Below are 12,439 nucleotides of genomic sequence, written 5' to 3'. Positions count from 1 at the left end.
GATTAACTGTGGTCTTTGCAGGATTTATTGGTTATAAGCTAAGCCCTGCCTTTATTTTTTTGTCCTAGTAACTAAGGCAGATGTGAACTTCAAGTCCAGTGAAACATTTTTTTGGCTCTTGCCTCTGTTTACATGATTCAGGAGTTTGCAGTAGTTCCACAACAAATATAGCTTTGAACAGAAATAGCCATTCAAGTGCTGTGCTTCTGGCAGTGCAGAACAGATTAGGAGGGTCTGACAGAAAGGCTTGTAAATAGTTTTGAGTTGGCTGCTCTTTTTTCAAAAGTAAACCAAGGGCTGTAATGTATTTTGAAAAGTAAGAAGTGGTGTTCCTGCTACAAGTGGCATGGACAGCATGACTTGATTGTCACTGAACTGTGCAAAACATGGGCTGTGCTGAACAGTTTTACTTGAGAAAATCCCATTTTCTAGAAACTCAGCAGCTGTGTTAATCTTTGAGATTGTATTTGGTTGCATAAAGTTATTTCTGAAGATTTTTCCTGATGTGCTTGAGATGTGTTTGTGCATTTTAGATGCAACATAAGACATGCAGAGCAGAAGGGTGATTGCAAAATTAAATTAAGGCTGTGTATTAGCAGGGCCATATTTGAGGTGTTAAAAGACCTATAAATAGGTTAGGGTGGATCTTTTTGTATATATTTTTGACTTTGTGAAATCAAGAAGTATAAATGTTGCTTGCATGTTTGTATTTTGAACGAGACTTCATTCTATACCATGGTTTTCATTTGGTATTTCTTATATTTACATGTCACCCCATGTTTAAGTAATTATTTTCCTCATTCCCTCTCTGATGTTCATGAGCAGTTCCTGGCTTGAAACAAGATGCAGAATTATTTTGATGAGGGAAGAGGAGGAATTACCATAATAGTCCTTGGAGATGCAATTCCCCCATGCTGAAGGCTTTAAATCAAGGCCAAATATTTCTGTGAAAGACTGCAGTTCCTGCAAATGTGACAAATTTAAAACAGAATTTAGAGCTGTTGGATGGCAGGTATAATATTTGCACTGTCCTGCCCCAGCCATTCTGCCCCACAGTGCACACTCTGAGGTTGTAAGCACACAGAAACTGTACCCAACTTTGGGAATCCCCAAACTTGGGATTTGGGAGAGGTACCTGGTGACAGAAGGGCTCTTTACTGGGTGTGCCTGTACTGAGCATGCTGCTGACAGCATAGCAGTGATGCCTGATGAACTGAGGAGGTTTGCTTCCTCCAGGAGCTTTGTTTGGGATTCTCCCATGTCAGGGATGTTGTGGGGGCATTGAGTGGCCTAAGCAGGGAATTGAAGGCTGCCTGTCTTTAGTTTGCAGTTGGGCAATTCCTCCATTTTGCCTCGCCTCCATTAGCAAGTTTGTAAACATCACTAATGCTTCCTTACATGGACAGCTGGAGCTTATCCCACCTTCCTATCTGTGCTGTGAAAACCCAAGGCAGCAAGTCTGGCACATCTGTCCTGCAATTGCAAATCGTAATTGCAGTGTAAATATCCAAGTGGTTGGTAAAGTAACTTGTTGCTGAATAAGGGCTTTTTTACCCCCACCCCAAGTAGTTCAGCTTGCACAATCCTCTTTGCCCCAATAACTTTTCCACAAATAGATAAAAAGGTAGAAGAAACATGAGCAATGCTTAAGGGACTCTGAAATTGAAGTTTGCTCCAAGCATGGGGATGCTGAGGAATTGGTTTATGCAGCCTGGAGAGTTGCTTTGTTAGAAATAAGAGTTGCTAAAGACATTTGCTGATCTGATCAGGTCCAGTAATGAACAGCTAGTGCTGTGGCTACAGACTGAAGTGAGAGTTTGCATAATATCTCTCCAAGACTGGTTTAATGTTAAAATCATTGCAGTGATGGGTTGTTTGTCCCCTTGCATGTTGTTTTTAGTGTTGTGAGCAAGTCCTACGTGCTGATAATGCCAACATACCGAGCACAGAATTCACTGTGTGGTTCTCATCATGACTGTTTGGGATTCTTAATCATTTAAAGCAAATCTTCCATAAACACTTTCCCTTTTGCTCCTCAAGATCCTGTTTGCTCAGCATGCCAGAGCGAGGATGTCATCTGCAGGAGATGAGACTTCCAGCTGCCTCATCCTCTTTGGAAGGCCTTGAATAGTGCTGTAACAGTGGAGTCAATAAGCAGAAAACCTTGGATGAATGGAAGGGTTTAGGCTGGCAATTGCTGGTCCTGGAAAGCCTTGAGGGACAGCATGGCTTTTTAGCTGGGAAGGAGTCAGGGCATGTGAGTTATGGATACAAGCTGTGGGCACTGCATGGTTGAGCCTTATCGTCTGCTGAAAACTGCCGCTGTGAATAAACTTGCTATCCAGCTGTGGAAGTGAGAATTTCTAAACCAAGATAAGATGGAAAGGTGCTGTGAAGCCAGACCTGGGCACTGTGTAGTTGTAAAGTATCAAAAAGTGTGGTGGTCATACGTCATCGACAGTGTTATCATCGCTGTTTACCCAGATTAAAAAAGGTAAATTCTGCATTACAAAATCAAAAACTACAGAGATTGCTAGTGGAGCCTTATCTCCTCGCCTTTTCTTTTATCACCTTTTGGTTGTTTTAGCAATCTGGCTTTTTGTTTTGCAAATTTGTGTAGAGCCCTTCAGAGAGGGAAGTGCCCATAGATGTGGTGTCTGAAAAATGGTTCAAAAAGCCTTTAACAAGGTCAGACTTATAAGTGAAAGGCAAATCTGCGTCATGCCTTTTTTTCTTCTTTTATTTTTTGGTAGTATTTTTTCTGAGTTTGTGATGGAAACTTCAAAAGTTTGAGGAAAAAGGTGAAACCAATATCAGGTAATGCAGTCAGCTACATTTTAAATTCCTTTAGCCCTTCATGGGACAATTTTGGGAGCTTGAGGTATTTGTGTAGCTGTGTGTTCTTTTCCAGCCTGTTTGAGCAGAGGTGGAGCTGGAGAAATGGTGTGTGCGCTGTCACATCGACTCTGTGCCATTACAGATGTAGTTCAGGCTCTTGGGAGATGCATGTCCAGTGTTTCCTAGGTGCAGGTTCACCTAAGTGAACCTTGAATGCGAAGTTGCATCCCAGAAAACAAATTTGTCTTGCACCCACCCTTTCCCTTCATCTTTTTGGTGATAAAGATCGTGAGAAAACGGTGCTGTTACAGACAGCCCTTATCCACTGATGGTGTTAATGGCCTGATCACACCCCTTTTAATTAATGAATGGGAGAAGCGCTTTCAATGCCAGCCCGTGTCTTCGGTTTCTCCCATTCCTTGCGGGGCGGTGAGGGTGGTGCAGCCCCTGGGATCCTCTCAGCCCACGGCAGTGCCGGGAATTCACCCCAAACCCTGCGGATCCAGGTGCCCATCAGGAGGCTGCGCGGCGCTCCCATGCAGGTGAGACAGGATGCAGCAAGATGCTGGCTCCAAACTCCTGGGCTGTTCCGGAGCCCTTTCGTGGTACCCTCTGGCCGTGCTGCCTCAAGCCCGTTGTTTTCTCCTCGGTAGGTGCTGGATTGCACAGGTCTGCAGTGCCGGGAGCTGCTGCTCCCTGGGGATTGGAGTTGCCAGGTCCTTATCTGGAGCCTCCCCTGGAGACACAGCCGGCCCGGACGCTGCTTGGCTTTCACCCGGGGGTGCTCAGCACAAGCCCTTGGACGCCAAATTTGGGGGGAAAGATGGAAGCTGTTCAGATGTTCATGCCCTGCTCCTTTGACAGCCTGTGTCTGTGAGTGATGCTATGCCAGGGCACCGTGAGTGGATGATTGTGGGGTTGGTTTGTGGTGGAGGTTGTGCTCTGGGAGTTGAGGATTATTGTGCTTGGGGCTGGCCACTGTCCTCTGCAGAGCCACAGCAGCTGGGCTGATGGTGACTTTCAGGAGGGGAAGGCTCTGTGTTCAAATATATATACATATATATGTCTGTTGTTACGAAACTTGATGGCAAAACCGCAGATTTGGGCTAACAGAGGTTCAGTTTCTGTGTAAAAAGACTCAGTGTATTATCACTGTTATAATATGGAAGCCTTTGAGGATACTTTAGGTTTGCAATTTAGGTACTTTAGGTTTGCAATTTTTCATGTCCCTTTTATCAGCAGTAGTAGTAAAGGATTGTAAAAAGTGACCTTTGCAGCTTCTGGATCGAACCTCTTAATTTTCCCTTGTTCCTTAACCTGGACAAGATCAAGCTTTCCAGGCTATACTGCAAGCTGTGTCCCCAAGTAAATGGGCATTCAAGCAGATCAACTTACAGCATTTTATTAAGTCAACACTCATGCAAAAGCCACCTCCAGAGCTTAATAATTATTTACTGAGTGCTCCTGGGTCATGAGAGAGGTTTTCATTAAGTTCAGAAAGCATTATGTTCAGCCACTTGTGAAGGTGTGTTTTAAAGACAGGAAGAAAAATGGAAAACTACTACATGGTGTACAACAACTTAAAAAAAATTCTTAGCTGAGGATTGAATATTTTTGTTTGTGGAGTTGGGTTTTGTTGGAGGGGTTTTGTGTGTGTGTGGGTTTTAAAAAATGTTTTTTCAAATTGGGTTGGTTCTCTGAAATAATTTGATTTGAAATTCAACCCTTATCTCCTTGTTTTAGTAGATAGTAGGTGTGTGTGGTGGATGGATGTTGCAGGGTTCTGCCTTCCCTCCCCAGCCAGGTGCACTCAGTGCATCCAGACCAGGTGGGTGGGTGCCTTTTGGGCTGTGCTCTGTTCTGTGGGTGCAGCCCATGGTGCAAGGCAAGCAGTGCAGGTCAGGATACAAAAGCATTTTAGGAGGCACAGAAAACATTTACCTCGATGATGGAGCAGGGGCAGGCAGCCTATTTCTTTAAATGTGTAACCTTCAAGTGCGGAAACCTTTCATGTAGGAGCCTGAAATGCAGTCCTGGCTTTATTATAAAGGCTGATAAAGGTCTCCACACCGTTTTTGTAACTGCTTTGTCCTTGGCAAGTCAGGACGTAGGAGGGTGCCAAATCTTGGGCTTGTTTTTTTTTTGCATTTATACTTCAAGCAGCGCCAGGCAGTTGGCGGTGAGCGGAGCGTCGCTGTAACCCACAATCAATTATTAAATGTTAGGAATGAAGTACAAAGTGCTCCAGGGAAAATGCTGTAGTAGTTGGAGTCCCTTACCTTGGCTGAAGGGGAAAAGGGATTGTGTAGGGTTTTTTTTTGTTGTTTTGGACTTTTTGTGTTTTGTATTAGACTATTTTTTTGGAGTGGTGGTGGTGTGTGCAATCTGACTCCTCCTTGCATTTATTTTTTTCTTTTGCTATTCTTCGCTTTTCTGTCACTTCTTTCTGAGGCAAGCAGCATTGCTGGCCAGCAGAATCTAATACAGACATTATTGCTTCAGTCACATATACAATAGAGGGAACAAAAATATTCTTGAGGTTTTACTGCTTGGTAGAGAGATTGAAAACAGAATTTGAAGAAGCAACTTTAATTTTGAAGAAACTCTAGTAATTTTCTACAGTGATGTTGGGAGCTGAGTGGTGGTCTCCTCTGAAAATGTCTTCTGGAGGTCAAGTATTTTAGTATCCACCATTATAGCATAGAACAATCTTAACCTTTAAAGCAAGGAGATGAGAGGTTTCCAACATTACAACTCAAATGTGGATGCCTTTATTTTCTCTATGAATAATTATGAATGGGATAAGGGTGAGACATAGACAAAAGCGTTTAAATCCGGCGTTATTTCTTACCTCTGATATCTGGTGCAGCTCAGTGGATTTCTTGAGGTGCTAAATCTGCTTTTCTTGGCTGATTTCTCTGTGGACTAACCCATTAACAAACAGTGGGCATGAGTGGAGGGAAGAGAGCAGCAGCCTCCCTCTTATGTGCCATTTCTCAGTTAAGAGCAGGGTAGTCCATCCTGCCCAGAACAAGTGGCTTTGAAGGCTCTTTGTCTAATTTGTTTAAGAAAGATTAAATTGAAGAATTTTTTTTTCTTAAAAAAAATTCAAAAATAGTTAAAGTTTCTAAAGTAGTTAAAAAGCAAAGTTAATTATATTTTTTCCAGTTCAAAGTCTCCAGAGAAGTTTCTTTATCAATGCATAGATAGCACAAAATAATGCTTGTACATCAGATAACTCATAACTAATGCACGTGAACCAGAGCATTTGTTTGATCAATTTATAGAATCTGAAAACAAAACTGTCCAACAAAAGATGAGTCTGTCTTTTTGCCTAAGGAGACAGATAAAATAATCAGTAAACATCTGGGAAGGTTATGGTCTCTGTGGGTCGATGGCAACAAAATCAAACTGGATTTTAATGTGATCAGTTGCCTTTTATTATGTAATGGCTACCTGCATAAGAACTCATGTATGCAGTAGCTAACATTTCCCAGGCATCTGTGCAAAGGATATGTAATTTAAACTATTTAATAAAGCTTTATCACTTCATGATTAATTGGATTGGCTCATGACACATAACTAATAACTCCCAGTCTCTATTGCACTGTGCTTATTAGAGTGCTAATGGATAACTGGTTTAATCATGTGTCAATTAAAAGGATGAGTCGGTTTCATTTATTGCAATTAGATGGTTTCCATAAACTGTTTGCAGGAAGTATCTGAATTGCATCGTGTATTAGCTGTGTGTGGGCTCTGCTGCTGGCTCCACGTAATCTGGGGGTGAATCAGTTCGTGTAGGGGAGTTTTGGATCCACGTGTCCACTCTGGATTGTTCTGTGGTACATGGCACCAAGCATGGTCACGGGACATCTGCCTCTGCACCAGCGTGGAAGGGTCAAGAAGCTTTAAAAATGACCATTTTCAAAACTCTCTGGATGAAGCTTTAGAAAATAACAAGTTTTTAATCGCTTCTTTGGTTGGAAAAGTGAGTTTCTGACACCCCTCCTGGTTGCTCTGTGGAGGTACATGGTTGTGGAACCCAAACCATCTGTTCCTTCTATTCTGTGCTTGAGACGAGCAGACATGGTGCAGAAGGAAAGCTGGATGGGAGAGTGACCTGTGTGATGCATGGGATAGACTTAGAGGATAAGATACGAAAGTTTCAAAGTGTTTTCCATGTTTGATCAGTGCCACTCCTGACTGGTGGAAGGAATGCTGGTGTGGGAGACTGTCATGCACACAGGAGGAGCTTTGCAGACACCTGGGAATAAATAACAGGAAATCTGTCCATGTTCCTTCCCAGTGCTTGTGACAGAGAAGCATCTGGTTAGGCAGGCAGGTGTTGTGCAGCAGCTTTTATCCCAGAACAAGCATTATTTGAACTCACCTGGTGTGATGGTTGGGTGCCCATCTCCCTTTCCCAGTTAGTAATGGGTAGGATAAGAGGAGTTAGCCCCAAGTTGTGCCAGAGGAAGTATAGATTGAACATTACAAAGAATTTCTTCATGAAAGAGTTGCCAAGCACTGGAACAGCCTGTCAGGGAGATGGCTGAGTCACCATTGCTGGAGGTATTTAAAAGACACGTAGATGTGGCACTTGGGGACATGGTTTAGTGGTGGGCTTGGCAGTGCTGGGTTAATGTTTGGAAGAGATCTCCAGGATCACCAGGTCCAACCTAAACAATTCCATGATGCTGTGGCAGTAGCTGCAGTCTGGCAGCACGTGGCTGTCCACACTCTCTGAGTTCAGGGCTCATCTGTCTCTTTGCCATGTAAAATACTGAGCAGAATTGCAGAGGAAATAAAGCCTGGGAGCATCTTTGCCTTTTGGGGAAGAATTTGGCAGAACAGCATTTTCTGGGACTGTTATCTCGTTAAAAGACACAATACTTGAAGCTTTTGTTTACAATTTTTGATCAACAGTAGAACCCTGAATCAACTTCAGGAAGATGGAAGGACACTTGGTGCAAGGAGGTAAAATAGTTGTGTGAGCAAGATGAGGTTCCTGGCAGGAGCTGTTTGAAATGCTGTGGAAATAATTTCTCCTTCCTGCTCCCTCTCTTTCCCCAACATTTTTGTATATGGAAAGGTTCTTCTGAGATGGTTTCCAGCACACTTGGCTTTGGTAGGCGGAGAAACAGTTCAAAATGAAAGAAGGTGGGAGGAACTGCTGGGTTACCAATTTTGCAACATTAGGTATCTGTAAAAATTGCCAGTAGCACACAAATGAGAATGCTGACAAGTGTGGTACAAAACTGGCCTTTTTCCAACATGTGGAGAATGAATCCTTCCCTGAATGCAGCATTTGGGTGGCTTTTTTTTTCTCTCATGTATTACAGTGGTCTCTGAGGTGGGATGCACAGTGTTGTTAGCGGGCAGAAAGAAAATATGAGCACTTCAGCAATACGTGTATATAGTTCATAAATAAATAAATAAACATTTTGAGGATGCATGTTCAGACATTCCTGGTAGGAATGTATAATCAAAACAATTGTGAGACCACTCATCTATAACTATCTTGGTCGTGGAAATAAAGCATCTCTTGGGTTTAGAAATGTGAAAGTGGTTCAGATGTGCAGCCAGAAAACAAGCTGCTGGATTTAGATGTGAGAATGCTTCACCCTTAATTGAAAAGGGAGTGTTTTTTACAAGTATCACAGTCAATGACTTGTCTTGAGCAGCTAATTAGTACGATTATTCCGCAGCTGCATTAGTTTCACCACAAAGGTTTTCTCTTGTTTTATCAAAAGGATCAGTGTCTCTGTGAATGTTTCAACATGACAGGTCTTAAATAGCAAGATGGTCCCCTGCCTCCCTGCCCCCAAATGTGTGCTCTGGAAGAGCAGAGTTTGATGTTTTGGGGCAGTAAGCATGGGTTCTCTTTTTTTTTTTTTTTTTTTTGTTTCTGCCCTGAACTGTGTTCAACATCAATCCTAAACAAAGCCAGAAAACTTCCAGCAGTGCTGGCTTAGGCTGTTGCAACACAAGCAGCAAGACCTGGGAGGGATGCTGGCTCCCAGACTTGTGTCCTGCCAGCATCCCACAGGTATCAGCGCTGGAGCCAGAGGTGGGGATTTCAAGAGCAGCTTCCTCCTAGAGCCAGGAGGGTTACTGCTGGCTTGCCAAGGCATGGCCCATGGATTTTGGTTCTGCAGGCTAAGAAAATGATGAGTTGCTCTAGAAAGTGTCCATGGTGAAGTCCTGTGATCTGTTTGCCAATGGTGTAGAAATGTCTCTTAGGTGGTAAAGCTGAGCTGTGTGCTGGCTTGGGCCAGCCTGTTGCTCTTTGTAAAGTATGACTGGAATAAAGCTGTTACTGTTGTTTATTTTGCCTGTCTTTTGTATCTGGAAGTGCTCAGAAGAAGATGGCGGTAGGCCTGGAGTGGTAGTTGAGGTTTTGGTAGAGATCTTTTTTCTAACTCTGAAAAGTCACTGCCAACAAGTCCAACCCTAAAGTAGCATTATGCAGGGAATAAGTGAACTATGTTTTGTTGTGTTTTCATGGGAGAGGTAGATTTACTTTACTTTGAGTTAGTTCATTGGGCTGAAGTATTATCCATAGCAATCATTAGACATCCTTCAGCTTTTTATTATTAAGGAAAAAGGAATAAATGTGCCTACTGTTGTCTATAAACGCATTTGTTTTTCTCGTGTGTGGTTGCTGTAAAATTTGAAAGAGCAAATGGCTCTTTACAGCTGGATGTTGGCGTTTGGGGAATGGTTTGGCTGCAGTCAGGTTAAGGCACCCTAAGGCGGCTGCTGAGTACCTGCAGTAGGTCAGCTCCAAATTCCCCTTGCGCGGAGCCGCGGATTCTCACCCATCGCGCCCCACGTTCCCCTGTAACTCCACCAGCTCTGGCCCCCAGAGCTGCCATCCCGCTTGGTGGAAGCTGAGCTGTCTTTCTCTGGTCTTCCCACAGCAATTCCGAGCATCCTGGCGCTTCCAAGCCTCCCTTAAGCTCCTCCAGCATGACCTCACGAATCCTGCTCCGACAGCAGCTCATGCGTGAGCAGATGCAGGAGCAGGAGCGTCGGGAGCAGCAGCAGAAGCAGCAGGCAGCCCAGTTCATGCAGCAGCGAGTGCCCGTGAGCCAGACGCCTGCCATCAACGTCAGCGTGCCCACCAGCCTGCCCCCTGCCACCCAGGTGCCCATGGAGGTCCTCAAGGTACGCACCTTTCCGCTCAGGAGCTCCTCAAAACCCGCTTTGTTTAACAGGGACGTGGTTCTAGGCGTTTTCAGCAACCAACTTTTGCAAATAAGCTGTGCTCTGGCTCAGTTTGCAGCTTGTTTTGTTGGCCTGGTAGCGAAGAATGGAAAAACTTTTTAAAAAAGTTTGTATAACTTTTGTTTTCTTTCAACTTTGAGATCGCTGGAGGGAGGTTTTGTAACAAAACTAAGTTTTCCGTCATTTTCCCTTTGGAAAACGCTTCTCCATCTTTCTAGTACTTAATTACTTTAAATATGAAGAAATTATTAGTAGATGACAAATCAATGTTTTGGTTTATAAAGGAAAACAATGAAATAGTTTTGTAAGATGGAGTCAAAACTCTTTACAAAAGAGTTCCTCAGAAAGCCTTAATCTGAAATATGGGTGAGTTTCCAGCTACTTGCAATGAGTCTTTGTAATCCTTTTTTTGTTTAAATGACTTGTTTGCTATTAGTAGCTTTGGATTCCTTGTCCCACTGGAAACTGTAGGAGCTTGTTAGTGTCCCTCTGTCAAAGGGGATGTAGCTTGCTAATTACTCAGGGAAAAACGTGCACAGCTATAAGAAAAGAGATAATTTCACGCACTGCTTCAATTCAAGTAGGCTGAAGCACCGTGAAATGTGTGAGTAAAACAATGTCAAATGTTTTGGAGAAGTTTGCTGACATATTTCATGAAAAGATGATTTTCAGCAGTTTTGTAGAGTTTGCTCTGCATTATTGCTGGATCTTTTTATTACAGTTTGTTGTTTAGTCAGTGAGCATATTCTTACCACATAAGTTAGCTGAGCTTGGTGACAAACCGCTCATGTTGTGCTTTTTGCTGTTGTATACCAATGATATGCAGTCAAAAATTCAGTTTTCAAACAGACTTGCTGGTTCAGGATTTTGAGGGGGTCTGTGTGACAGGTTTATGGGGAAAATATAGGATAATTTTATTTATTGAATCTGCATTATGATGTTGTGTCACTACCACTAAAACTATCACTTGATTTGGGATAGTAGAGTCACAATCCAGTATGTGATCTAGGAGCAAAAAGGCAGCAGTTGAATTTTGAATTCTCTTTCTCCATACACACACATTTCCATTAAAAATTAAATATAATATTCTTTGAACATGTGAGCATATGTCTGTAGTAAGGAGTCTGAAATTGTCTGGGAAGAATTGTTTTGTCTAATGTTTCTGTATTACTCATGATGTTTGTATATAACAATTTCTTCAGCTTGTTTCCAGGTTATGGCTGTAGTTATAATTCAGATCCAGCAGATGTGTAGGTGCTATGAAATAGGGATTTTTTTGTGATGCACCTAGCTAAATAAGCATATATTACATTTTTTACATCCTTTCATCCTAATCTGTTACAATATGAATTTTAGGGTATTTTTTAAGTACTGTGAAAACTTGTAGGAAAGTGTTTACTTTTTGATGATACTTTACTGATAAGGAAGGAGTATGACATCTTGAAGAAGCATTAGCAGTTGTCATTGTTCATTTTACAAATGCCTCTTTCTATGGGAGAGGAGGGAATGCAGCCCTTGATTTCTGAGGGACAAACTTCAGAAATCTCTGCAGCCAAAAGGTGATGCAAATGGGGTTCCTGGGACCTGGCTTGTCACAGGATCTGTGGGCAAAGCTGTAACCTGCTGAAGCATTGCTAGGAAACTTCACCCACAGGACTTGGACCTGACACCCTTGTCACTTAGGATTCCAAAAACGGTATTTGTTCCCCATTTCCCTCTGATGGAGAAGGATCTCCTGGAAAGAGGTAGGACACCTCTCCTCCACTTGTCTTTAGCTCAAAATAAGAATGCATGACCACATTGAATAAAAAATTAGGAGAATGTGTCCTTAAGCAGCTTGTAAAATAAAAAGAGTTACTGGCAGCAGGTACCTTTTGGCAATGGAATTCCATTTTGAAGGTGATAGTTGTGGAAATATCAGCAACCTGCTGGACCAAAATGATGTCTGTCTTCTCATGACCTACATTTCCATAAGTAACAGTCAAAATCAGCAAAATCAAGTCCTCTTGGACTCTGTCTGTGAGAGGAGAGAAAAACTGCAAAACTGAGGAAAACAGCAAAGCAGCTTTGCATAGTTTTGCTGCGTGTGTTTTTGGTGAAGGAAAGCAGTGCAAGATTCACCCTTGTATCTTTACTCATAATAGTGGACCAGTTCTGTACAGAAAAAAAAGAATTAGTACAAAATGCCAGGTTTGAAGTCATGATCTTCCTGAAAATTACCGCTGAGGCTTCAGTTGAGAGTAAGATTTGGCAACAGATCCATATAGTTTTCTTTGTGGATTTTGGGGGGATTGTTTTGGGGGTTTTTTGTTTTTTGTTTTTCCAAATAGGATATTTGGCTCAAAAGCTGAGATTAACAATAACTCAGGAT

General features: G+C 42.5%; 1 protein-coding gene across 4 annotated transcripts in view; it reads left to right on the top strand.

The window, feature by feature from the left end:
- Positions 1-9,720: 9,720 nt before the first annotated feature.
- Positions 9,721-12,439, top strand: part of MITF (melanocyte inducing transcription factor) — a 44,276-nt gene continuing 41,557 nt past the window's right edge. Inside the window, exons 1-2 of one of the 4 annotated variants that reach the window (XM_031056348.1) lie at positions 9,765-9,921; positions 9,988-10,008. In XM_031056348.1, the coding sequence (XP_030912208.1) occupies positions 9,811-9,921; positions 9,988-10,008 (132 nt within the window). In that variant the 5' untranslated portion in view covers positions 9,765-9,810. Of the gene's footprint in view, positions 10,009-12,439 lie in introns of all 4 variants that reach the window. The other 3 variants (XM_005420169.2, XM_005420170.3, XM_031056349.1) reach the window with 3 other exon arrangements.

Source organism: Geospiza fortis, unplaced genomic scaffold (assembly GCF_000277835.1).
Source record: "Geospiza fortis unplaced genomic scaffold, GeoFor_1.0 scaffold70, whole genome shotgun sequence".
Taxonomy (NCBI): Eukaryota; Metazoa; Chordata; class Aves; order Passeriformes; family Thraupidae; genus Geospiza; species Geospiza fortis.
Note: the sequence above shows the minus strand (reverse complement) of the source record. Positions and strands in the feature narration are given on the sequence as shown.